The 24,195-nt window shown below is 46.0% G+C and overlaps 1 protein-coding gene across 1 annotated transcript in view; it reads left to right on the plus strand.

Annotated features, from left to right (window-relative positions):
* The first annotated feature begins 14,487 nt into the window (after positions 1-14,487).
* SPRED2 (sprouty related EVH1 domain containing 2) overlaps positions 14,488-24,195 on the plus strand; it is an 87,209-nt gene continuing 77,501 nt past the window's right edge. The window contains exon 1 of the mRNA XM_075596109.1: positions 14,488-15,087. Coding sequence (XP_075452224.1) covers positions 15,062-15,087 — 26 coding nt within the window. The 5' untranslated portion in view covers positions 14,488-15,061. The remainder of the gene's footprint in view (positions 15,088-24,195) is intronic.

Here is a 24,195-nt window from a genome sequence, read left to right on the forward strand (position 1 = left end):
TGGTCCCTGCCGCCTCTCTGGACCAAAGGGCATCCAGAGTGGGGCTAGCTCTTCCCTCACCCCCTAAGCAGGGTGAGAGGTATTTGGTCCACCTATAACTCACTAGCTATATCAGCTCTACTCATGAGCTGATCACGTCTCTCCTCACTAACACAATCTCTCACTCTACTGTCAGACTGACAGCCCACACAGACCGACTAAATAGGAAATGCACTGCTCTTTATGATCTCAGCAGGCACCGCCCCTGTGTCTCTTGATTGGACACAGGGTCAGGTGACCTACCTCCACCATTCAGGGCAAGTGCTTGAAGTGGGGGAAACCCATGATAACTCCTGGCAACCTGCCCTTATCAGGAATTATACAAGGAGGAGGATAGAACTATAGCCCCATTTCTTACCAGGGCTACATGTGTAATCGGTAAAGATGGCCTTACAGGAGTCAAACACATGTAGTGTACCTGTTAAGTAGGTACAGTTGGAGGATATGCACGTTCAGTTTCACCCCAGTGGGAGTTCTCTGTTAAAGATCGCCGCCTTCATGTTTCATTCACTGTATCACAAACACATACTGTAATCTAGTGTCGCTTTCTAAAGGAAATATTCTCCACCCATAAGACAAAAGAAATTATTATCAGGACATCATCTGAGGCAGCTATGTAACGCTTAGGGATATTGGTCTACATTTTAAAACATGAAATACTGTAAAGTATTAACTTATGTGTGAGAAAACCATGAAGGGGCCGATGTACTAATCATCGCAAGCGGCTTTTTTGCACAAAATTGGAGCATGTCAACCCCCATTTCAGTTGTGCCTGAGTGTATGTACTAAGCTCACATTTCTCCATCTGCACCCAAAATTATTTTTTTCATTTGTTTTGCACAACAATTGACTGCGCTTGGCGTACAGATGTAAATATCATGTAAAAATATATATATTTCTGTGCACAAAAAAAATATTTTAACTTGCGCCACAATCGTCCGCTGAGTTCAGCTTGACTTAAACCCTATAAAGACTATTAATAGTTTTAGCGCAGCATGAAGTTGCTATGTATCCCCCCCCCCCCCCGCCCCCAACACTCTATTTGACGCAGCAGAGAGGTTTCATTACATAGCTTAACAAAACGTCATATTTTCACAGTATGGCTATTAAATATATGACACTAATGTTTGATGTTTATTAATACTAATTCTAGATTAAAAAAAAAAATACCCAATACTATTTTCATTATGATTGCATCAATCAGGTATTCAACATGAGGGATGCAGCAAAAATAATTTCAAAACAACAAATTATGCGCTATATGCATGAAGACGTCAAAAAAATTTTTTGAAGGTTTGTTTTGCCCTTCAGCTCTAAAAATGTTGATACAAAAGAAATGTTGAATAATATCTGAGTACATTTGGCCTGAAATAATTAGACCACGGGAATACCGTAAAAAAAAAAAATTTGTTATTTAGCATAACATTGTGTGAGTGAATACTCATTAAAAAGAAAATAGTGAAAAGTGGATGCTGTTATTCCAAAAGAGTTGTTTAAAAAAAACAAATCTGCATTAATCAACTTGCCAATCTCCTATGTAATGTAACCCCTTTTGCGTTGCAGGGGCCTTGCTGGATCGGTTAAAACAGCATACTCAGCAACTTTGAATATTGGGTTAGGATGTTCTATGAGAAACAGATTTCAAATCCATAGATCCCACAAACTCTGTAATTAAGTACCAACCACACATGTGGTGAGCACTGCGTGCTCATTTGCATGTCATTTCCCAGAATCCCTGGCTGCAGTGGAAGCATTGTATGCTAGGAGATAATGTGGAAAGCTGGGTTGCAGACCTTTCTGACGTAACGGGACCTTCCTCAGGGTCATGCAATGGCCAAATGCCCGTGTAGATCCTTATATACCACCACCCAGTGCAACATAAAAAATTCACCAATAACCAAGCACCTAATCATTAAAAACAGCTGTGAACACGTAGCTCATCAAGAAACACACCCACCTGCACAAAAGAGATGACCAATCACACAGCACTGCGATGATAGACTGCCCCCGGCCCCACAGGATGACGTATAATGATCCCTGCGCCCGCGTGTAAGACTAGTGTCCCGACAGCGCCATGGCAACAACCGGGTGAATAACATAGTCAAATATGAGCACCAATATACAGTGTCTCAAAGGGGACAAATGTGTGCACTGCGCATCCAGAACTGAGCATGCGTGGGGGCACGACCAATAGGGGGAGCGCATGGGGAAAAGGGGGGAGTACACCAACTGCAGGCATCGCTAATCGCCCACTATGCATGCGCAAGATCATAGAGCTGGGAGGCAGGGGAGTGCGAAGCGCAAGAAGTGCGCATCACCTAAGATGTACACAATACAGTCTCCTGCTTCTAACTAAATAGTGCTTCTACAATACAGACTTTGTTTTGGCTTTAACCTACAGTGTGCTGTCTCTTATTATCGGACACCCCTTCTTGTAATTATTATCTCTACATTATTTCTATGGGATAAGCATCTGTGCTTTGCTTCAGTTTTTTTGTGTGTCAACTGCTTCTCTCATATATATATATATATATATATATATATATATATATATATATATATATATATATATATATACAGTGGTTGACAAATCACCAAAAAATCTACTCGCCACACAAAAAAATCTACTCGCCACCTAGTACCAAACGTGTGCTGCTTGGGCCAATATTTACTCGCCCGGGGGTTAAATCCACTCGCCCGGGGCGAGCAAATGTATAGGTTTGTCGAACACTGTATATATATATATATATATATATATATATATATATAAATGTAAATACAACTGTATGCTCATCTGCATGTCTTAGGCAGGTCTGCAACCCCGCCTTTCCCCATTATCACCCAGCACACAGCACCTCCACTGCAGCAAGGGATTCTGGGAAATGACATGCAAATGAGCACACAGTGCCACTTTTTGCTTCAAAAACCATTTTTAATAATATATATATATTGAAACACAAAGGGGATTCTTCTTTTTTTCTGTGTTAGTTTATATATATATATATATATTTATAATATGCTTTTAGGGGTCCATGTTAAAATGGATTTAAAGCAAAAGCTAATTTGCATGTAATTTCCCAGAACCCCTGACTGCAGTGGGAGCACTGTATGCTAAGATATTGTGGTGAAAATCAGGGATGCATACCTGTCTGAGACATGTGACTGTGCTCTCAAGTGATATGTTTACTTGCTGTAATTAAGTACCTAAACTTAATTTCAAAATAGACTTAATAGCACAGACAGGAACAACTCTATGTGATGTTACCGCATCTCTGGCAAGTAATTAGTAAATTCATAAAGCAGGAATGTGTTTATCCATTTATTTGTAAAAGTATGCTTTATTTGTGCGCACTGATTAAAATCTTTGCATATTTACTCACCACCTTTTAGTCCATTTCATTGTAATAACCACTGGAAAACATTAGGAGGTGCCAATACAACTTACAAAATCACTGGGTCTGCCAATCATGTAGAAAAAGACTCCATCTTCAGTTCCTTCTGCAGGGTAATGGAAGTTAACAGTTGTGGCAAGGATGTAAGCTAACGCTTCCTCTGCATTACTCCCAGTAGAACGTGGGGGTGAGGGGGGAGGACAGGTGTGGTCATGGATATATGTACAGTACTTAGTGTAGAGAAAGACATGAAAGGCATAGAGACATGACAATGATTTATCACAAACTAGCTGATATACCCGGCGTTGCCCGGGATTTACCCCCCTTCACAGATGGGTCCCTCCCTCCCTCCTTCACAGCTGCGGTCTCCCCTCCCTGCACCCCACATGACTGTCCACCCCACTGCACCCCACAAAATTGCCCCCCCTGCACCCCACATCACTCTTCCCCCTGCACCCCACATCACTCTCCCCCCTGCACCCCACATCACTCTCCCCCCTGCACCCCACATCACTCTCCCCCCTGCACCCCACATCACTCTCCCCCCTGCACCCCACATCACTCTTCCCCCCTACACCCCACATCACTCTCCCCCCTGCACCCCACATCACTCTTCCCCCCTGCACCCCACATCACTCTTCCCCCCTGCACCCCACATCACTCTCCACCCCTGCACCCCACATCACTCTCCACCCCCCTGCACCCCACATCACTCTCCACCCCCCTGCACCCCACACCACTCTCCACCCCCCTGCACACCACACTCTCCACCCCCCTGCACCCCACATGACTCTCCATCCCCCTGCACCCCACATGACTCTCCACCCCCTGCACCCCACATCACTCTCCACCCCCCTGCACCCCACATCACTCTCCACCCCCCTGCACCCCACATCACTCTCCACCCCCCTGCACCCCACATCACTGTCCACCCCCCTGCACCACACATCACTGTCCACCCCCCTGCACCCCTCATCACTGTCCACCCCACATCACTGTCAACCCCTTGCACCCCACATCACTGTCCACCCCCTGCACCCAACATCACTCGGCACCCCCCTGCACCCCACATCACTGTCCGCCCCCTGCACCCACATCACTTGCCACCCTCCTGCACCCCACTTCACTCGTCACCCCCCTGCACCCCACATCTGTCTCTCCCCCCTGCACTTCACATTATTCCCCCCCCCTGAACCGCACATCATTGTCCCCCCCCCCCATGCATGACCCCCCGTTCCTCGCTAGCAGCGGTTTCGGATGTCCCTCTCCTCGAAATGTAAGGTAAGGGATTCAGGGAGGAGAGGGACTCCGTGGTGTGGTCTGGCCAGCCCCGTCCATCTGCGTCTGTACTGCAGCATGGAGCGATCGGTGGCCGGGCAGGAGCGAGAGAGGGCCGGGACTCCAGTTGGTCTCCCGCGTGGCGCCGCCTCCCGCCCCCCACAGCGCTGGCTGCAAGCGGGGAAGCCAGGGGGAGAGTGTGCTCGGCAGGAGCGGCTGTTAGTGTTGTGACCGGGTGGAGGGGGGTTTGTGGTGGGGGAGAGGTGAGGCCTGCGCCGAGGAGCGGCGGCTGTTTGTGGTGTGGCCGAGGGGAGGTGTGTGGGTGTGGGGGGAGAGGTGAGGAGTGTGGGTTCCCCAAGTTAGTAAGGTTCCAACTGCAACTGCGAGATGGTCCTGCAAAGTGAGGTTCCAAATCCAAGTGAGGGCAAGAGGTGCAATGTGAGGGGTGGGGTGAGGGGGGCGGGGGGGTGCGTCCGTGGCCAATGACACAGGGGGAACACAGGGCCAATCACACAGGGGGAAGAAATACACACACAAACATTATTTCAGTCTTATAGATATAGATTGGCTCAAATTCTACATATTCTATAGCCAGACATTAAAAAAGTTATGGTGAAGTAAAGCAAAGTGACAAAAACCCTCCACCGTACAGAGTACAGGCATACCCCGCATTAACATACGCAATGGGACCGGAGCATGTATGTAAAGCGAAAATGTACTTAAAGTGAAGCACTACCTTTTCCCACTTATCGATGCATGTACTGTACTGCAATCTTCATATACATGCATAACTGATGTAAATAACACATGTGTAACAGGCTCTATAGTCTCCCCGCTTGCGCACAGCTTTGGTACAGGTAGGGATCTGGTATAGCTGTTCAGGACATTCTGACAGGCGCATGCGTGAGCTGCCGTTTGCCTATTGGGCGATATGTACTTACTCACGAGTGTACTTAAAGTTAGTGTTCTTAAAGCGGGGTATGCCTGTACAGCAAATATAAATACCACTTGTGGTGCATTTACACGTCTCAGACATGTCTGCAACCCTGTCTTTCCCCATTATCTCTTAGCCAACAGTGGTTCCACGCAGCCAGGGATTCTGGGTAGAACTATAAACTGACCAATAAATACAGATTCAGCAATATTGCAAACAAATGCAACAATGCAAATATTTCTTCTGATTACATATTTTGTGTATTTGTTATATATAACGAAATATGGCATAAGGAAGTGTATATATAATAAGGAAGTGTATGACATGGCATTTTTATTTTAAGAACATGGACGTGCATGGGAACTTTCCTCTAGTTTTGTCTTTGTATCTATTGATATGGAATAAAAAGCATGCCATTAAGTGTAATGAGCTTTCAAAATCTCATAGGTTTCTTATTCATATTTACTGTAGAAACATAGTAACACTGGGAAATATATATCCTAATGATGAGTAGGGCTGGAGATCAACTCTGTGTAGGGAGTCTTCAAATGGAGTCTAGAGAGGATTAACAAATTAGCAGGAGGTAAACAAGATGGGTGTTGGATGTCAGTAAATAGCAATGGTGTGAAGATGTGTCAGGCTATTATGCTCACACCTTGTCTAAAATGTAGCAGGAAGTGGGTTGTACGTTAGTGGTTACAGTGTGTCATGAATTCAATATCTTGATTTAAACCATTGTTTCCAGAGTTCAGGAGCAGGTTATATTGTCATAACTATGTTCTTCTCTTCTTTTGACCACACGTTATATAAGTTATGGTGGGTGAAAAGGTGACAAAAACCCTGCGCCGTACACTCTACGGTGGAGGTTTTTTTGGTCACTTTTTACCCACCATAACGTGTTTAAGGTGCGGTTGAAACCTATTCCAACTTCACACCGCACAGCCGGTATAACCATTCTCCCACTGATGAGACCCAAAAGTGCTTGTGCACGTCTCTAACCCGGGCTGTGCTGAAAAGCTGTGGAATGCATCAGGCATATGCTTATAGGGGTCCATGTTAACGTGGACATGAAGTAAATGATTTCCCAGAATCCCTTGCTGCAGTGGAAGCACTGTATGCTAAGAGATAATGGTGAAAAGCCGGGTTGCAGACCGGTCTGAGACGTATGAATGTGCTCACAAGTGGTAGCTCTTATTTTGAAAATCAGTGTCTTTTTTAACCCGGTAGCCAGCTCTATAGTATTCTTCTTCTCCCTTAGAACAATGCTGGTTAGGGTACTGTAAGTGTTACAAGAGCAAGGCAGGTGATCAGAAGAACAGCCGCCCCATGTAAGAGCCGAACTCACCAGCAAAAAAGTGACGTCAAAAACTCTTTACATAAAATAGATACTACTGTACAGCCAGACAAAAAAGAAACCTCATCCCACGCGTTTCACACAACAGCAGCGCTTTCTCAACGAGTGTTAGGCTGGCATATTTGTCTCTCTCATAATTCAGGGTCAGAAACTTCTGGGCGAACCCAATGCACGGTGACGGCCAGTGGTATTGTATACACTCGAACGAAGGTAGGTAAATGTCCCTTTTTAAAACCAAGCCGCAAATATTCGCGGCTGCGAAGAACCCCCACATTCGCAGCGCAGTCAAATGTCGGCAAAAAAATTGCTAATCTCTAGCTGTAACCTCACTTGTGCATTTTACATGGACATTCCTGTGACGTGAAGGCCTTAGAAAATAGCTAGCTGTGATGAGTAAATTCCACTGGTGCTTTGGTAAAAATGATGCAAAAACATAGGGTGGATTTACAAACAATCAGGTTTAACTACCATGAAGTCAAATCCCTTACTGGGAAATTGGGAATCCCCTCTGCAGTGTTCACAGGGATAATTTCCCACTCTGTGGGTTCTGACCCTTTCACTGCCACACTGGCCAGAAACCCACTGCGATGTATTTCTGGCTTTGCAGTGTGTTGCTGACCACTCATCTTGTGAAGTGGTTAAATGTAACTACACACCCAGGTCCTTGCCATGGAAATACATTTCACCCCATGTAGTAGTCGTTAGATGTACTTGTGCAGTGACATTTCTTTCTTAGGCCTCGGCCATGTTCCCTGCTGGCGTGTGAGGCGCAGGGAAAGCGGGTGCTTTCCCTGGCCTTGTGATTGCTTACCGCACGGACTGTCAGCAGCCGTCAGGGGGCGGGCCGGGGGCGGGCGCGTCACTGGCCGGGGGCGGGCCAGTGACGTCACGGAGCTGGTTCGCCCTTATTGGGCGAACCGCTCACGTGACCGGCCTGTCGCGCCGGCAAGCGGGGGAATTTAAAATTCCCCTAAGACCTGCGCTTCCGCAAGCGCGCGGAAGCGCAGGTGAGCCCCTACTAATGCCACTTTAATTGCGGCTGTAGGGGCTCAGTGCTGAGCGGGAGCGCGAGTCAGCACGCTTCCGCCAGCAAGCGCTAAACATGGCCAAGGCCTCACACAGACACTAAAGCCTGTATAGATACTGTAATCTACACAGCCCTCAACCATTCAATATTCTCTCTGTTCTTGTAATGCTCGTTTGCTGATTTTAAGGGGTGTTTCATAATTTATGACAAAATGTCTCTAGAATCTCAACATTAACCATCACAATAGACAATAATGTGGAAACTCTAAAATGTTATGTGTAATCAAAAAAATGCAGACTGACGAACTCTCTATGATGTAGCAATGAGGCTGAAGCGGAGAAACACTTCTGAGCTAAGGAACTCTATTTCAACAGCTGTATTAAACTAAAGCCAAAAATATATATTTGACAATAGATTGTCTCTTAAAAATAAGAAGCTGGAGGATGTCACAGCAAAGTATTAAATGAGACCATGTAGTAGCTGTTTTAGTCGACAGGCAAAGAGAAGATTTTGTATCATCACATATGTTAACACATATTTTTTTTTACATGACTTGTTATCCAGGAAGCATTTCAATATGAAAGGCAGTTAGTGCATGAAAATGGTAACATAAATAACCAATGCGGTGATATTCTTCTAAACAAATGTGCACAGTTATGGTTTAAGATAAAGAAAAATGTATATTCGACGTAGTGGGGGGGGGGGGGGGGGTTAAAATCTTTTTTTTTAGTTAAGGAATCTTATAATTATATTGTGAAATTCTGCGGAATCCCAACAGTCTCAGATCAGATGCATTGTAAGGGACCCCGACACTCTTTAATAGCACATCTGAGATCAGATGCATTGTAAATAGTTCTGTATTTGGTACAATTTTCACATGACCTGGAAATTGCAGGGAACCCTTTAGGGATGCCCGGAACCCATGTTGAAATACACTGTTCTATATATTAAAGTTTACCACAACAAAATGTGTGCAATAATAACTGCTGCGAATTAAAGTTCTTTGATTTGGTGCTTGTTTTTCTGGGCCAGTATTGCAAATATATCTATACACACTCACACTCACACACACAGTTGACCCACTTCACACCAGAAGCACACACAAACATTGATATGTGAGCTGCTCCATATCCCGCTAACCCAGCGTTTGCCATTAGAGATGCGCCAATGTCTTCAAACTTGCTTTGCAAAATTATTCTTATTTTTTTACTTAACATTTCTGTTTTAGCAACATTTCTGTATATGTTCGCAATGCTCAAAATGTCATCAGTTTTTACCAAATTTTGCAAAAATTGTAATATATTAAGGGCCGCATTACCTCGCACATTGATTTTTAATGCTTGTTAAATTTTGTTTTGCGAAGCTTGATGATTTTTGCAAAATAATTTTTTTTTGTCTTGTTCACATGCTTTACTGAAAAAATCACATCTCTCTATTTGCAATCATTTTTCTTTATGGAACCCTTATTTTATTAAAAGCTACTGTAACACTGGTTGGAAACAGAAATTAAATGTACTATTAAATGTTACATTCAGCGTTATCACAGACCGTGCCTAAATGTATTGTCAGTTCCTGTTTTTTGTGATGTGAATTGTAATACACAATTTGTACTAGATACGATATCCAGGGGGAGCATAGGGAAGAAACAAAAACAGATCTAAGTGCAATAGAAAAACGATATGGGGAAAAGAGTTCCTATGAATCTTGGCTCCTGAAGAATGGCTGCTTACAAAATGTAAGAAAAATATCAGCAGTGTTGACAATCAGTCAGTGGTAAGTGTGGCAATCGTCATGGCAGTTCAGGTACTCAAGCGGGTATGTCCCAATTGAAAGAGAGAAGACAAACTTGCATAGCGCAGATCAACCAAGGTATAAAAAACTTTTATCCTAGGTAAAAAATGCACTTACAATATAATGAATAAAAACAGGCATGTAACACTTAGTAAGTGTATAGGAGGATATCATCAGCCAGCTGGCTCACCATCCCAAGACTCTCCGTCTGCCTCTGCTCCTCTGCGTTCCCGCACGGCTCGGCGTCTGACGTCAGATCCGGTGTCGTCTGTTGGTGGGGGCTGGACCTTCCGTGACTCCTCACCAGACTGCTCCGTAGAAAGAACTCCCACTCAACGCGTTTCGCTACGTTCTCACGTCTGCTTCGTCAGGAGTTTGAAGTCTTGGGGTTACATTGCATCTCTTTATAGCTTGGTTGCCAATTTATTAATTAATTGATTTAAAGCGCTATGGGAGTTAATATTATATGCTGAATCTATGGCATAATGGTACAGAAATTTTCGAATGAAGTGCATAAGAGGCAAAGAGCATTTTTCAGAATATAAACAACAGAACTTTGGTTGGTATTTATACATGGAGTAAAAAATTCCTAATACAATTAGTTCTAATAGAGGAAAATCTACAGATAGGTTACATATCTTTAAACAAATTAATTATAAAATAGTTAAAATAAACCATTTCGACCCATTAAACCGGTATGCTTATAGAAAAAAAAAAAAAAAAAATATATATATATATATATATATATATATATATATATATCAGGCAGATATTCTAATAGAGGAAGATAGAGCATATGAACATGCACATAATATTATACAAATTAGTTACAAAATGATTGAGCTGGTTAAAACTAATAATTCTCATTAATACTGATACGTGTATGAAAAATTCATATAGGAGACATATAGATGTAAAATATATTTATATATAAAACAAATGGGAAAATGGGGTTCTAACACTAACACAATTAATTCTTATTGTGTATATTTCCAGGGGTCTTAGGGACTGTGTATCTCATGTGTTAGTGTTAGAACCCCTTTTTTCCATTTGTCCGGTGAGGGGGAACTGCTAGGTTACACAGCCGTAGCGCCACGCGAGTGGGGAGAGGTGGCGGCGGTCGTTTCAGACTGCCGCACATGTGCAGTTGCGGCCGGAGCTGCGGCCATCATTAAATGGCTTCAAAAGCCAACAGAAACTACAATACCCAGAATGCTTTGCAGGAATAGTGAGGCAGCCATCTTGGACTGGCTCCGCACAGACTAAGCGGGACTACGAGCCCCAGAATCCTCGGAGGGGAGGGAGATCAGGTGGGCTGTCCCAGCCAATGGGATTCAAGCAGCCTAAAAGAAACCGGATATCCTCTGGAACAAGGAGCCAGCGTGATCAATCTTGCAGGAGCCAGCAGAAAGGACGGATGCGTCCAGGGAGACAGTACGCCCCTGGACTAGGCCAGAACTCTGCCCCAAGGTCCCAATCCCTCCAAATCCCCAAGGCCCCAATCCCTCCAAAGAGTGGAGCCCTCGCAAAGCCCTAGATAGGGACCCTCCCATTAGAATTGCAACTGCACTACCGTGCCAGTGGATGGACGACGACGTGGCAGGCTGCGGCCTGGGACCAGGCTGCACGTGGCAGCACAGGAGAAGGATCATCTGGCTGGAGATTACACCGCGGACCTCACCCAGGAAAAGGTGTGAGGGGAGTTGTTGGAGACCAGGCTGCGTGGGAACTAATACAGCATCAACCTACCATCAATATTGCCTGGTCTGGCCTGAGATCAGGAAGGTACCATCGTGCACTATCACATCACAAGGGGGGTAGCGCTACCTCACATTTGGGTGGGACTGCTTGTGTGGACACCAGGATATAGGTGCCCAAGGCACCCTCAGTACTTTGGGGGAAAACCACGCCGAGTGTTGGGTATTGTTATTGCATTATATTATAGTATTGTTATATGTGGTGTTAGTAAATACAAGTTATATGAGAAGGAGTGACGTTTTCCGTGGAAGTCTATACCCATCCGTGGGTGAAGAGGCGGAAAGTAAAGTATATGAGAAGGACTCAGTGAGTAAAGACACTGACTGACACGGAGTTTGAAGCAGGGGAACCTGGTTCAATTCCCAGTGTTGGCTCCTTGTGACCTTGGGAAAGTCACTTTATCTCCCTGTGCCTCAGTCACCAAAAACATTGTAAGCTCTGCGGGGCAAGGACTGTGTCTGCAAAATGTCTCTGTAAAGCGCTGCGTAAAAACTAGCAGCACTATACAAGAACAAATTATTATTTATTATTATATATGTGTAGCCCTTTTTCCCTCGAATGTGAAGGGTCTACTAGTGCTGGCGGTACCTGTCGGCTCACAGGGATCTGAGCCTCCGCTACTGGGAGCCTGGGGTAACGAATATACAGAGTGGCAGCTCCTCCACATGCACGGGATCCCAATTGGATGGGATAACTCAGAGCAGGAACTATTAATAACAGTCCACAGATTATAAGAATAACAATAATAACATTTACTGTGAGCAATAACCATAAACCACATACAGGCAATAGCAATACTAATGGTTACAGCTATACCTTGCTGCACGTTGTCCCACCACGTGTATCCCCACACTGGCTAATCACTAAAAGGGCAGGATCCCTAACTGAAGGGGCCTTCCCTAAAGCAGCCACAATCTAGGGTGAGTTAGGGCCTAGGGGATCTCTGGCCTAGTGCAGAGTGTCACAGACCCCTGCACCTATACAACCTCCCCTAGCTGTGTCCCAGCTCCAACTGACAGCAAGCCCTCAGAGCACCAACTATAACAACTGCCTCAGCAGAGAATCCTAAGGCCTGGGACATAGTGTAGTGAAGAGCGCTGGGCAGCGCTGACGCTCATGCTCTCCTGCTCAAGAAGGAGATTTTTCGTGTCCCTGCATGAGCGTCAGCGAGCGTGCTTGTGTGCCGGGTGGGAGGCGGGCCTGGAGGCGGGGCTAGGGCGCCACGTCACGGTGCCGACGTCACGGACTGCCATTGGCTTCTGGCAGTCACGTGACCAGCCCTGCGCTTCCCTGAGCGGCAAAATTGAAACTTGCCTGTCTCCTGCATTTCCACGGAAGCGCCGTCTAAAGCCGCGCTGATAGGGATAAAGTTTCCCCTCAGCGCGGCTCAGCACGGTCTTTTTGACCATGTCCGAGGCCTAACACTCCATTGGCCAGGCCTAGTCACCTGACTCCGCAGCAACCTCCCTTCTCCCAAGCTGCAGCAGAGGTAAAAGCCAAACCAGGGAACCCAGGCCACATATGTAACCGTGTTTCCCCCATCTGGTGGGATATTTGTCCATTACTATGGTGTATGGTGCATATACCTGCTGGCAACAGGAGGGCTGAGTCGTCCGCCGATGATAGTGGGGACACAGGAACAGGTTTCTGGGGTTCATAACCCACATATCTCTTTAGCAGTGCAGCACTTCCATCTGCCGTAGGCTACAGGAACTGAAGGTGATCTCCCATGGTAGAACATATTACCTCTCCCCCCAGTAAGGTCATGCACCAGGCAGGAGGTATATAACAGGAACAGTTTATTAAATCTGTACAGCACAGTTACACGGCAGGCTTCTGTCAGATACAGTACTCTCAGCTCTTACTGAATGATGGTCCCTGGACCGTCACTACTGGCCAAGGGCACCCACAGCCGTCCTAGCTCTTCCCCACCTCCCTAGCGGAGGCAGAGGTATGGTCCACACTCACTCTCCCCCGGAGGGAAGAAGAGCACACGGGAAGGCCCCAATCTCTTCAAACTTTATGGCGGTCCTGCCCATAGGTACAGCCAGGAGGCGGGCACCCTGTTGTCCCAGCTACAACAGGCTGTACCACCCCATGCTGTCATTCAAGTGCAGTACCAAAGGTGAGGGGGAAACCCCATACTAACTACTGGCAACTTGATTGTACCAGGGTTTACTGCCAGCCCAAGGGCAGAATAGTAGCCATCAGGTGACCTGGCTACATATATATTACCTGGTGTGATACTGTTAATTATTGAGTATACTGGTTCCTATGAGGAGTCATCCTGCCAACGCTGGGATCCCTCATAGGTGGAGGCACTGTACTGAGAGAGCTCACCCCAGGCTCAGGCCTCCGGTGAGCGTACAGGTATTAGCAGCACGCGAAGTCGCACACGGTTTCCCTTCGGCATAGGGAAAGGGGGGCTACATTTGCAAGGACCCACTAATGCTCTACAATCGCATCATAATGTGTTTACCACACGGGATACTGGTCAACTTGAACAATGTTTTCAGGGAGACTTGGTAGGAACGATAAGATCACGTGCATTGAATTAATAATACTTGATGCAGGGAGAAAGTAAATATATATCAAAGCATATTATGACTGTCTGTCTCAAATAAAAATAGTGTATAAGGCCAGCCCCTCAGGTTACATTACAGCAGCACCCTTGCATCTCATCCTCATTCACGACATTGCAGAGCTCCACGCTCAGCACATGAATGGGGTGCCTGGGGGGCGGGGGCGCGCGCGCGAGCACGCTACGGGGGGGAGAGGGGGTCATACCATTTTCAGAACTTTTAGGGGGGTGAAAGCAGTGGAAAGATTGGGGCGCGCGAACACAAACACACTTCCACTCTCCGCCTGCGTGTGCGGAGCGCGCGCTCTCAACTCCTCTCCCCCCCAACCTCCCCCTACTTGTAGTGTAATAAACCTTCCAACCGTCCCTCGCTCTCTCTCACAAGGTCCGTGTCCTCGCGGCTCCGGCCTGGCAGCTGGTTGCTGGGGAGGGTGACGTCATCGCTTCCGCCCCACTTCCTCTCAGTGTGTCTCTCCTCCTAGTCCCTGCGGCGGCGGGTGAGAGCGAGCGAGACAGGCAGGATTCAACATGGAGTAACAGGAGATGGGGCTCGGACGGGGCCACCAGCAGCAGCCAGACTCTCCCTTACCTTGCGTACGCGCAGAGACCGGGCGGGGCAGAGCCGCCTGAGAGTCACCGGGAGAGATACTGGTAGTGAGGGAGAGGTTTGTGTGTGTCTGTCTGTCTGTCCGGGGAGGGGGGTGTCCTCCCCGATGCTGCAGTTGGCCTCGGAGAAGCCCGAGCCGAGGGGGACACACACACCGAGAAAAAGGAGGAGGGGGGACGCAGCCTCCTCCTCCCCCCGCTGACCCGGGGCCCACCTGGTATGTGAGAGAAGAAGAAGAGGGCAACAAGATGAACAGCTCGGAGCCCCCCGAGGCGGGAGAGAGACGGTGATCAGGACAAAATGACAGAGGAAGCTCCCCCGGAGGAGTAAGTCTATAACCCCCCCTCCCCCCAATCCCGGCTCCCCCATCCCCCGGGCTCCCCACGAGGGGGATTGTTGTGGTTACGTCTGGTTGGGGTCCAGTTGGTGCACTGGGTTGTCTTGCAAATCCTTTCTTTTGCCAGCCTGCAGTGTATTGCAATGTTGCAGATGTATGCAGAGTACGTTGGGTGTAAATGCATGGCGTGTTAGAAGTGTAAATCCCATGTAGTGTTGGAGGGGCCTGTAATAGTGTTGTCATTTACACAGTTTATTTTTTTATGAATAAACGCATGGCTTATGATGGTTGAATGCATGATGTGGGATATTAGAGATTTTTAGGTACCTTTGCTGCTGGAGAGGCCTGCAGTGTGCTGCAATGTTACACATTCATTCACAGCGTGTGCTGGGTAATTGCATAGTGTATTACTGGTGAATACACTGTACAATGCAAATATGCAATATAAGGGCCTTCAGCGTATGGTAATACAGATCATTTAGTGTTAACAATGAATGTATGGAACTAATTAAGTCGTCACATTAATACGCCGTATATCGCACATTACATAATATCTTCACTGGTGCAAAAACCTGCAGTACTTTGTGTTATTACATGGCATAGTACATTATTGGGGTGCTGGTGTCAAGCGGATTCTACAGCATGTAGATTATATATTTATTGTATTATGAATAACTTTCTATTACTGAAATCTTGTAATTTACTGCTCAGGATTTTACGCGTTAATATCTTTACTTGCACCGTATAATAGCCTTACTGTTGAAGATGCTGCATATTACAATTATTACACAACTTTTGCTGCTGCAGATGTCTGCAAGACATTGCAGATCAATGTTAACATGTCATTACTGATGTATGATATGCTCATTATACATACCATGCTTTGCAATGAATACATACATGCCTCTTTAACATTCAGTGGTTTGTTGTTCCTTCCATACTGTCACACAACATTTTGATAATGTTTTTAGCCTAAGATTGATTTCCATTTGGTGGCTGTGCACTGCATGCGCTTGGTTGCCTTCAAGTTCCCTCATCCCTTTTAGGAATCTGGTTACCATGTGATTATGCACCATTCAGTATTTTAGTAGCCTTAAGGTCCCCTGAGGAACAAACAGTGCAGGAGTTAGCATAAAACGCCCTTATGTAGTAGCTTGGTGGCCTTGGATAATCACTATAAGTGCTGTGTACTTTGGTTATCAACACATCACCAATTCATGGGTTTGAATTCTGCATCCTTATGGACAAGCCAGCCCTTGAAGTGCTAGATTGTTAGGTGCAAGCTATGTTGTGATAGTGACTCCAAAGCATGTTGCATATTTGGTTTTTCTGGTACTTGTATGACACCTAAATGTAGTGGTCTGTAGATGACTGGATCCTTTGCCGTGTGTACAACATACCTAGTGTGTGTGTATATGTATACTCTCATAGGAAGTGTGCGTTCTCTCCTGTGTATTTAAAAAAAAAAAAAAAAACATTGTCTACCTGGAAGCCAGCTCTGAACCCCTTTGCTCTCTTTCATTTAACAGGGAACAATTTTCTCCCAGATTATCAGTACTCAGACATAGCTGGTAAGGGTTAGGCAGGCATGTTGGGGTTAGGCCAAATAAGTACTTTATTTATCCTGCTGCCGTATAAATAAGGATGAACCAGCCTTATTTACCCAGCTCGCCGGGTAAATAGCTTTTACCTTTTTCAAATGTGCGTAAGGTCACTTCATGTTCTTTAAAACTGATATGTAATTTTCGATGTGGACTTAGATATAGTAATGTATAAAGAAACCCTGTAAAGAAAGCTGATGTAGGTTAAATTTGGTTGCATCCTTTTTGTATGTGAAATTATTACATTCTGTATATTTTACAATACGGTAATACATAATGAATGTTGTAAACAGTGCAGAAATGGGACAAGCACTCACACATACATATTCCTCAGACGTTTGCCACAGCGCAAAAAAACCCGACATTTCAGGCACATGACCTTTTATCAAGCAACTATTTCTCTGATTCTACTACTACATGGAGCTTTTTGGGGTCCAACTTCAGGGACTTTAGCACCCATACCATGTACTATTGCTGAACGTTTAATTTTTGGAATTGTCTGTATTGGCTTATTGTTTGTCAATAATGACAGTCATTGCATGCCACTTGTAGTCTTTCTCCTTTCTTCCATATGTCCCAGTATCCTCTTATCCTCCAGTCCTTTCTTGCTAAGCATTAGGGCTCATATTCAGTGTACAGAGAAGGCAACTTTCCTGTGCTAGGAAAGAGTTATGCACTATTCAGGTGAATGGAACTGAACTCTTTAAAAACAAAGGAAGGGTTTACAGAATATTGAATTGAGAGGCCTCTAATACCAATTCATTTACATCTATGCATGTCTAATTTCTAAACATGTATTAGATTATACGATCTTCATGGCAAGGATTTCATTCTCCTAATATTTTATCATTGGTATATGTGTCTTTTATTAAAGTGTCTGTTGGATGTATATAAATTAAAAACACATGCAACAACTGTAGGTTGTGTACTGCTACTTTTGTCTATCCTTAGTGTTTTATTGCATCTAGATGATCCATTAAAGGTTGAGTAGAAACATATCTCTAAATTGTGGGGGTGATGATGAATTGGTGCTTTGAGCAGATAGCATATCAACAGTCATTTCCAACCCCGTTTTGAGAGTCTCTGATGGGCATGTGCTTGGAAAGTGACGGGGTACTCTGTGGGGGAAGAGCTGCATAGTTTTTCCAATTACCAGTTTGTGTGTGGTGGAGAAACTGAAAGGCAAAAAAACACACATGATTTGTTCAAATAAGACACATTTTCATGAGTGTGCAAGACATGCCTGTTGTGTCTGAATTTACTCACCTACCACCACCTGCAAGTAACAAACTCTGTTTCTATATGCCATACTTGACATCTCTCACACCTATACACTGCTGTGCAATGAGTCCCAGTGCCTGGGAGGCCTGCCGTGCATGACCATCTAGCACTGATGGTTGTTTTGTTTTACCCCCTGCCATTCTCAGCGCTTTATGTGGAAATGAAGTGTGCTAAAACTTGTAGGAAGTCTCCAGACCCTCTCTACAACATGACTTCCGTTCCCCGGCCCCTCTGCAGGTTCCCGGTATGGGTGATGTTGGGATTCGCCAGGCCACTAACATCGAGAAATCCGTTGTATTTGTCAGGCTACCTCTGTGTAATAAGCTCCCATAGCAGAGAAGGTTTGACGAGATCCAGAGTCTACCATATTCCTGTCGATCATGCAGTGAATATGGTCTTGTGCCGTAGAACATGTGTACATTGTGCGTGCTGTGCTGCAGACCCGTCTGATTTACAGTGGTGTCTGCCAGGGATCTGTAATGCCGTAGGGAGGCATTCCTTGTGCTGTATATAAATGTGTGTTGCTATTCCCTCACCCTCCTCTCTTCCGCCGCCATTTTTTTCCTCTTGACCTGCCTTTAATTTGCATGCTGCAGCGCTCATTCATAAAAAAAATAACAATAAATCACCATAGGAGTGAAAGGCGGATTGGGTGGTGAGACAACCCGGGCATAAGAGGCCGGCAGCATGGCTAGGACATGGGCTTCAAACCCCTTTAGTGCCGTGGAGGTGCCCCCCCTCCCTTGTCACTGTGATCAGCCCCCCCCCCCTCCCTTGTCACTGTGATCAGCCCCCCCCCCCCTCCCTTGTCACTGTGATCAGCCCCCCCCCCTCCCTTGTCACTGTGATCAGCCCCCCCCTCCCTTGTCACTGTGATCAGCCCCCCCCCTCCCTTGTCACTGTGATCAGCCCCCCCCTCCCTTGTCACTGTGATCAGCCCCCCCCTCCCTTGTCACTGTGATCAGCCCCCCCCTCCCTTGTCACTGTGATCAGCCCCCCCCCCTCCCTTGTCACTGTGATCAGCCCCCCCCTCCCTTGTCACCGTGATCAGCCCCCCCCTCCCTTGTCACTGTGATCAAACCGACCCCCCCTCCCTTGTCACTGTGATCAGACCGACCCCCACCCTCCCTTGTCACTGTGATCAGACCGACCCCCACCCTCCCTTGTCACTGTGATCAGACCGACCCCCACCCTCCCTTGTCACTGTGATCAGACCGACCCCCCCTCCCTTGTCACTGTGATCAGACCGACCCCCCCCCTCCCTTGTCACTGTGATCAGACCGACTCCCCCCCCCCCCCCCGTGTCACTGTGATCAGCCCCACTCCCCCCCCTGTGTCATTGTGATCAGCCCCACTCCCCCCCAGTGTCACTGTGATCAGCCCCACTCCCCCCCGTGTCACTGTGATCAGCCCCACTCCCCCCCCTGTGTCATTGTGATCAGCCCCACTCCCCCCCGTGTCACTGTGATCAGCCCCACTCCCCCCCCTGTGTCATTGTGATCAGCCCCACTCCCCCCCGTGTCACTGTGATCAGCCCCACTCCCCCCCCTGTGTCATTGTGATCAGCCCCACTCCCCCCCGTGTCACTGTGATCAGCCCCCCTCCCCCCGTGTCACTGTGATCAGCCCCCCTCCCCCCCGTGTCACTGTGATCAGCCCCCCTCCCCCCGTGTCACTGTGATCAGCCCCCCCCCCCCGTGTCACTGTGATCAGACCGACCCCCCTCTCCCTTGTCACTGATCAGCCCCCCATCCCCCCTCCCTTGTCACTGTGATCAGCCCCCGTCACTGTGATCAGCCAGCCTGGTGTCCTGAGCGTGAGGTTTTACAGCGCAAGTTGGCGTTTTTGTCTTTTATTTGTCTTGATTTGGCTGGGTGGGGTCGGATGTGCGGGCTGTCCTGAGTAGGAGGGAGGCCGGGTCAGGGCTGGGTCGCTGCCAGCAGGGGCTGGGCGGGGGACAGATCGGGTTACTTGTCTGGAGATCGCGCTGCAGAGCGGCGGGGAGAGACTGCTATTTGTGAATAGAACGGAGCCTGGGCGCCGTCACGTGACCTCTGCCATTCATAAATACTGCAGCCTTCCCAGGCTCCCATTCACACCGCGCGGCCTGCTGTGTGTACAGGCCCTCTGGGAGAAGTGGGGAAGCGATTACTGTGTAGGGGGAGGTCTTCTATGAAACCTGTAAGAGTCGCACAGGAAGGAAGGAAGCCCTTGAGGGCATGGCTTTGTGTGACTTTACTACTCAAACGCTTTACTATGATGATGAGGAGGTTAAGATAATCTGATCTCTGCCCCCTCCCTGAATTTGTGTGTGTATTGGGAAACCTTGGTGACAATGACACACTGATTTGTCACTTACACTGGTTTTATCTTTTTGGGCTAACTTCAGATCAAACTTGTGGGTTTAGGTCTGACACTGGCTCATATTATTTTTATATGTTGAGTACATTCACATTTAATGATTTGCGTTCTCAAATGTTGCAGAATACATACATAGTGTGTGTGTGTGCGCGCAGACTGGTGTATATGTGCAGTAATGTGTATCTTACATTTTAAAAAGCTAGGTAAAATTGTTTTTGTTATATTCAGCTGTACTGAATGTTGCATATTACCACTCACTGAATATTACATAACTATGAATGTAAAAATACGACTTTTTGTGTAAATTTTTTATAAAAATTGCTTTGTTTGACAATTTACAGCTAATAATTATTATACTGGTGAGAGTACACAGAAAATATATTTTGTATTTGGCTTATGATGTATAATTAGCAGATATTCTTATCAGAACGCCATTGGACACTGCTTAAAAGCAATACACCCACTATTTATTTCTTGCCATCTTTGAATGTATAACATACTAGCTGATATACCCGGCGTTGCCCGGGATGTAAATCCGTAATAGGTATTATTATTTATAAATAGTTGAAAAGAAACATGGAAGAAAATGTAATAAGATATTGTTGTTTAAAAATGGTTTATTGTAAACACACCACAGTACAATGTATATTTTGGTGACATAAGTGATGTAAAAATGTGAGGTGTGTGTTCCGCTAGGGTGTGAGGCATCGGGTGGGTGTTCAGTACGGGTGGGTAGTGGAGTGCTGGCTGTGGGTGGGAGTCCCGCTAGGGTGTGAGCAGGTGTGAGGCGGCGGGTGTCTGGTGAGAGCGTGCCGCGGTTGGTCAGTGATGTGGGTGCGTAGGGGTGTGAGTGTGGCGGGTGGGTGTGAGGCGGGAGGCGCCGGGTGGGTGGTGAGTGGGTGCGGCGGCTAGTCAGGGGAGCGGGAAAGGGGGGGGATGGGGAAGGGGAGGGGGAGGGGTGGATGGCAGGAGAGGGGGAGGGGTGGCAGGAGGGGGGGGAGGCAGGAGAGAGGGGGGAAGGTGGGGGGGGGAGTGTCACTGTGTGTTTGTCCCTGTGTGTGTCATTGTTTCTGTCCCTGTGTGTGTCAGTGTGTCTGTCCCTGTGTGTGTCAGTGTGTCTGTCACTGTGTATGTCGGGGGGTGGGGAGGGGGGTGATCAAAAACGGTGCTGGGGGAGGGGTCAAAAACGGAGCTGGGGGAGGGGTCAAAAACGGAGCTGGGGGAGGGGTCAAAAACAGAGCTGGGGAGGGGTCAAAAACGGTGCTGGGGGGGTCAAAAACGGAGCTGGGGAAGGGGTCAAAAACGGAGCTGGGGGGTCCAAAACGGAGCTGGGGAGGAGTCAAAAACGGAGCTGGGGGTGTCAAAAACGGAGCTGGGGGGGTGTCAAAAACGGTGCTGGGGGGGTCAAAAACGGAGCTGGGGAAGGGGTCAAAATCGGAGCTGGGGGAGGGGTCAAAATCGGAGCTGGGGGAGGGGTCAAAAACTGAGCTGGGGGGGTCAAAAACGGAGCTGGGGGGGTCAAACCCCCCCCTCCCCTCCAGCAGTACCGATTCCTCACCTCAGGCAGCAGCAGTAGTAGTAGTAGTAGTAGTAGTGTGGCCAGGGGTTAGAGCGCACCGGCCAATGAGAGCCATGGGGGGGCGAGCAATCCGGAGGGGTGAGACATAGGTGTGTGTATATACTGTTAGACCACACCAGCCAATGAGAGGTGTGCAGGGGCGGGTGGGCCAAGGGAGCAATCTCATTGGCCTGAGGGACACAGGCCATGCAGACATACAGTGCTTTCAGAAATATATAGTAGACAGGACACCTACAAGCTCATATTGAACCCCCAAAATAACCACAACATATATATGTGTCACAGAGGAGTGCTATTGAGCATGGCAATATATATTTAAAACCAGAGACAACATGAAACACAGACAGAGCTCAGTGCACATCCAGTGAAACTTATACACGGTACAGTGCCTAAATATCTATGTATAGATATCTATTAAATAAAATGGTCTTTTAGTTTAACATTTTGACCAAAGAGTTGTAAGCCCCTGAGCCACTACACGGCAGACCACATCTCAAGGGTACCTAACACTAATATAAATTCTTAATTATCTGTGCATTACCAGGAAGAATGATTTATAATAAATCTGTCAAAATTAGTTGCATAGTTTTAAGTCTGATTGAAGCTCTTATTAAGCTCTTATTAACCTGTACATTACCAGGAAAAGCACTCTTTATTAGATTTGTCACAATCAAACTGCAAGCAAGCAAGTTCCCCTGAGAGTGGGAGATGCAATGGAGTGAGCTTTTAACCATTTAAAGTGGGAGTGGGTGAGCTTCAAACTAGGGAGGAGGAGCCACCCTCCAAATCAGTCATTACCAGCTGAACAAGAATCTGAGTCACGTATAAATAACTTTATGTAATAAAATGTTATTGTTTTATTTTAACCTTTTCATTACTGATCCCGAGTCTGTCAGCCTATACAGAACTACTAGCTGTTGGACCATAGTGTCCTATACTGTACATTTCTTTACAGTTCACATTGAGTGCAACTATTGAAGGATCTTTTTCTATCCACTCTGGATTAGTTTTCGAATGGTGAGAGCAGTAAACTAGTTGAACGCCTATTTAAATCCAGGAAACACTTATTTTTTTTGCGTGTGATTTAGTCACTTGTTTGGTAAATTCTGACTTCACAATTGCAACATGATGGTAGTTTGTTATAAATTAATGAGATCATATTTATATGATAGTTATTTTGTTTGGTTTTTTTTTGCTCAATTTATAAGGGTACAATTTGTACTGTAATTTTTTTTTACATCCTTAATGTAATTCATTATCCAGTCATGATCATACCTATCCTGTGGAATATTTGAAACTACATGCAAAAACCTTCTTCCTGGCCACATTTAAGCAATAATTGTACCATTTATTACAGTCCCATCTAGTGTCACTTAACCTTTGTGACATTAAATGTAGTCATGACCAAACTTCTATACCAACATATGTTCTGAATTATACAAGTGGATTGCTCTGGCATCATCTGCTTACAAGTTCTTTACTTCCTGCCTGGAGGGTCTATCTTGCAAAGAATGTATATGAAAGATATTTGTATATTTTCCTTTACAGCATTTCTTGGCATTTAACCCTGAAATCTAGAAAAGCATTTAAGGTAAATTTCGATGTGCAACGTTTGACAATCAATCAAAAATATAATCACATTTATCGAAAAGAAATTACTTGCATTTGCAGATGTTGATCTACGGTACAAAGAAAGAATCACAAATCCAGCAGTAATTTGGCAAAACCCCTGTTGGTCCCCCTTTCTAAAACACGGGATTTCCATATCTCTATGGTAATATCTATCTGATATGTTTATAGCACTCCACTGCTCACAGATCTATTTATACTAATCTACAACACATTGTGGGCTTCAATTCTTATGTATTTGAGGAAAGTGTTTCTTTTACGAGAGGCCCACTTTTCAAGTGGGTTTCACACCCATTTTATCACTATGACAAATATTCCCATTTGATGGCACGCTTGCCAGTATTAGAAACCTAATCTTCTTCTTTTGTATAAATTTGTTCCCAACTTCTTTTCTTTCTTTAAATAACCCCCCTCTTCTGATGGTGTTTTGTATTCAAACTTGTCCTCATTTTGTCTTTTCTTCAAACTTGTCCAAAGTTCTGCACCAAAAACATCTTGACATTAAACACAATATTCCAAGTTCTAGGATTAATTCCCATATTGCTAGTAGGTCATTGTCACAGTTTTTAACCAGTATAAAGAAAGATTAAAAAAAAAAAAATGTAGTACAGTATCTGTTTCGGATCTGTAAGCTTTTCTAACAGAAA

The sequence above is a fragment of the Ascaphus truei genome, chromosome 4 (genome assembly GCF_040206685.1).
Source record: "Ascaphus truei isolate aAscTru1 chromosome 4, aAscTru1.hap1, whole genome shotgun sequence".
NCBI lineage: Eukaryota > Metazoa > Chordata > Amphibia > Anura > Ascaphidae > Ascaphus > Ascaphus truei.